At 44.0% G+C, this 4,233-nt stretch overlaps 1 protein-coding gene across 1 annotated transcript in view; it reads left to right on the forward strand.

The window, feature by feature from the left end:
* Positions 1–4,233, forward strand: part of CUNH10orf67 (chromosome unknown C10orf67 homolog) — a 109,513-nt gene that overhangs the window by 43,179 nt on the left and 62,101 nt on the right. Inside the window, exon 6 of the mRNA XM_055593911.1 lies at positions 3,861–4,008. Within this exon, the coding sequence (XP_055449886.1) occupies positions 3,861–4,008 (148 nt within the window). The remainder of the gene's footprint in view (positions 1–3,860; positions 4,009–4,233) is intronic.

Here is a 4,233-nt window from a genome sequence, read left to right on the forward strand (position 1 = left end):
ACACACACTACACACACACTACACACACACACACACTACACACACATACACACACACACTACACACACACACATACACACACACACTACACACACACATACACGCACACACACACACCCTACTAATGAATAACTAGGGGAAATCTCAAGGGATATTTTTGAAAAAGAGAAAATAAATTTGCTCTGCTGAGTCAGTGTACGACTGAGCGATCCTCCTGGCAACCAGTCACGTTGGCAGCTCACTTATGTTAAGGGCTGCATTTCACTGGCTTGCTTCTAAGGGCGAGACTGGCCGCCCGGGGACAAGCTCCCTCGACAAGTACTCCCAATCACCCAGAAAGGGAGTATCTTCAGACCACAGAAACCTGGGCTCCAGATGATGTCTTAATGTCAATTTTCCTGCGAACAGCTTCATCCCAGGACTTATTCAGTGGGAAATCAATCGTTTGCAGACTTTTGCGAGGTTTGATTTGCAATGAAAGCTAAATTAGAGTATGTTTATGTATGTGCCATACATGTGCCTGTGTGTACCTGCGGGCACTCACGCGCCTTTGCACACCACATACTGACTTGAATTGCAGCTGGGGTCCTTTACTGGATGGGCCTTTTATTTTTTTCTTCTAACCCCAGTATGGCCAAGCTGTGCTATCATCATCTGCCCACCCTCCGCTGATGAGCAGATCTGCTTGTTGCTCACGAGACAGAGCTGTCATTCAAGAATGGCTACTCTGCAGGGCTGCGCTGTCCTAGGGTGCCACTTTCCTGGCTGTCACTCATTGGGGAAGCACCTGCTCTTCTGTATAGCTGTCATGAGGCAAGGACTCACATCAGAATTTTGCTTGCCCACCCCCCACCACCCCCTCACCCAGCATTCACAAATTGAGATGTCCAAGTGCCGTCCATGGAGTCTGCAGAGTTGAGACGCTCATGTCACAGAAGAGAACTGCTCCAAGCAGTTCAGACCCGGGTTCGTATGCATCCCCTGCAGAAGATGGCTCATCTATAGACTGACATAGGAGGGCCAGGCTGGGGCCTGAGACGCCTCATCTCCAGCAAGCTCTCAGGTGACGCCTGTGCTCGGTCCAGAGCATAGTGGAAGCGGGAAGGTGCTGCTCTGTGCTGCGCTGGGAAACACTTCTTTCCAGACTCAGCCTGGAGTTCTGAGACCTGGAATCAGACACATTATAAACCTTATGCAATTATCCCACAATTAAAGGCTTCATATTCATAAAATGAAAGGGATAAAGTACCTTTATGAATTTAAAATTCCAAAAAATATTGCAAATGACATTCTTGGCTTATACTACCGTGTCTTTTACCTCCCTTCAACCTTGTTTTAGGGATGCAGTTTATTTTTAAGGATATTCATGGTTTATGCAAGCCAGAGCTAGCAACGTGGGGCAGATGGCAGAAGAGACACCACCACAAAACCTGCCGCTTGAGTGCGAACGAGGACAGAGGATAGCAGCGGCCAGGCCTAAGGCTTTGTCCTCTCTGCTAATGAGTGTCCTCATTGCCCTGGGTGTCTGAAGAGTTAATTACTTGCAGTTCCCACAGCTGAACAGATGGTGGGGACAGAGCTACAGGCCACCCTCCGGAGAACCAAGGCTGCAGACTGATGTTGGAGGAAAGTGCCTCACTTCAGTGTCCCACGCAGAGGCTTAGAAAACACATTAGCTGGAAGCTGCCACCACTTTAATCATCATCTGATTTGTTCACGTAGTTCTTAGGTTATCGATGATAACAGGAATCGCCTATGGATGACCATGATCTGCCAGGAGAGAAATACAGGCTTAACCATCAAGTCAGTGCTGTCTGTTTAATTGAAAAAATCCTGCCAGACCATAAACACATCCTGCAGTACTCTCGCTCTTAACCACGTGAGACACACAGGAACTGAGGGCCTCCCTTTATCTTGAGAAGACCATGCTGTTTCTTAACTGCTCTTTAGACCAGTTGGTGCTCATTTCGTTTTGCACATTAGAATCCAAAGAACATGGTGGACTAGTTAGGAAGGTGAAGAGTTCAAGACCATGGGCTTAAGGGATGCCTCAGTGGTTAAGAGCATTGGCTACTCTTACAGAGGACCTGGGTTCAGTTCCCAGCAACCAGCAACTCACGACTGTCAGTCTGGTTCCAGGGATCCTATATCTTGTTCTCGCTTCCAAGAGCACCAGGCACACATGTGGTGCATACACAGACATGCATGCAGGCAAAGCACTCATACACATAAATAAATAAGTCAACAAATAAAAAGTAAGTTCTTTGGGATAGCCAGGCTGGACAATAGAGCCATAGTCTGTCTCAATAACAGTAAATAAGTAAACCAGAAATCACTTATGCTGAAATAACTTACATACAATGAAGGTTCAAATGCTCAAAGATTTGTATGCAAGCTCAGTACAAACCTCGACAGCATATGTCAAGTGCTATTAAAGCTGATGTTTATGATTATAATCCATTAATAACTCACACATTTTAGAGGGTTTTATTACTATATTACAAAACATTTCAACACTTATTTTTTCTTTTAAAACATTATGATCACAGGGAGAAACATTTTAACAATTTACTTTCTGTTTTCCCAAAGTTAAGTTCCAGCACACTTCCAGAGGGAAATCAGTATATTGGAAAGATCGTTTTGTTGTTGAGTGTCTATTTACTCTTATATATTTGCAATCATGGAATGGACAATAAAAGGAGAAACTCATAATTCAGCTAAAGTCACTTTGAAGTTCAAAAGTATTTTCATGTCCATGGTAATTTCGAAGCAAGAAATGTAGAATTGTTTTACTATTTTAGCATAATAATGTGACTCTTATTTTGAAATTGCATGATCCGTAATGGAGTATAAAATTTTGCACCAGCCTTCTGATCCATGACATCTTAATTTTTTAAGTGTGTCCGTAAACGTGGACAACCATAGGCAAATATATTCAGATATTTTCAATAGCTTTGAAACAGACAAGAGGAAGAAGAAAAAGAGAGTAGCCTTCCCAAATAAACTTCTGTTGCATAGGAAAAAGCCTCTGTCATAATGGACATGGCAAGATTTAAACAAAAGACACACATAATAAAAATGTAAATGAGTTTGCTTCACTAAAACTATAACTTTAAAGTCTTTTGTTGTACGTTATCCTGAAACCTTCTTACAAGGTAACCAAGCACTTTGCATAGAGACTTAAACGGAAGTCTTCAATAGTGTTAACCGCCTGCACAGCCCTGTGACAAGCATGCAAAGCCATGCTAATGTTCAGAATATGAATTGCCTCTGGGTGGCTCCTCCGCCCAGCAGAAAGCCAACTGTGTGAAGATCTGTGCGCCTGCTGTACTCCATGCGGCTCCCAGCCTGCACACGCCACCCTCTGACATGACGGCTCCTCTCCGCGCTGGCATCGCTGACACCGAGAAATGCCACAAAGGCAACAAGCCCCCCTCCTTAGTCTCGCACTTTGCCACCCCCTGGCGCTGCCCATCCACGGTCTCCCCGGCCTGCCTAGTTACAGGGGATAGCACTTCAGACACTCAGAGAGAAGTGTGGGTGGAGGGGCCCAGCTGCCTCCCTGGACACAGCCTCCATAATGAATTGACCTGAATGATGAGGGCACACAAACAGTATGATATGCATTATTCCTCTCAATAAAATGTCCCCATGTGCTGGGGCCTTTGTACAGAATGTACTGTGGCCTTTCTTCCAGCCAGTTCTATTTAGTCCCCTTCCTTTTTTGCTATTCATATTATAAGTGTGTAATAGAATTCAGAAAATTATATGATAGTGCCTCTGTATCTGCATTGTCCTAGAGCTGCATATTTAAGTCCTTGCTTCCCTGTGTAGAAATATGGAATTCCCCCTCTTTGCAGAACGCTCTTGCCAAGGAGCCCAGCTCTCCAAAACAATTGACAGAAAAAGAACTTCTAGAATGCAGGATGCAGAATGAGAGGTTGCTGCAAATCATCTCGGAACTTGAAGAAGAACTACAAACAAACCTGAAAGAAAACGCAATGTTAGGTAATTTCGCCGGCCATTTTCTTGTGAAAAGTGGGACACTTTGTAAAACTCATCACTGTTTGCCTTCTCCTCTTACATATACATTTAGTTATTTACACCTAAGAAATCAGTTTGATCGCCATCTGTTTTTTGTTTATTTTTTTATTTTACCACAACTTTTCTTGCTTAGAACATAAGGTCCTTCCTTCCTTCCTTCCTTCCTTCCTTCCTTCCTTCCTTCCTTCC

The sequence above is a fragment of the Psammomys obesus genome, unplaced genomic scaffold (assembly GCF_907164565.1).
Source record: "Psammomys obesus unplaced genomic scaffold, mPsaObe1.curated_primary_1811, whole genome shotgun sequence".
In the NCBI taxonomy this organism is placed as follows: Eukaryota; Metazoa; Chordata; class Mammalia; order Rodentia; family Muridae; genus Psammomys; species Psammomys obesus.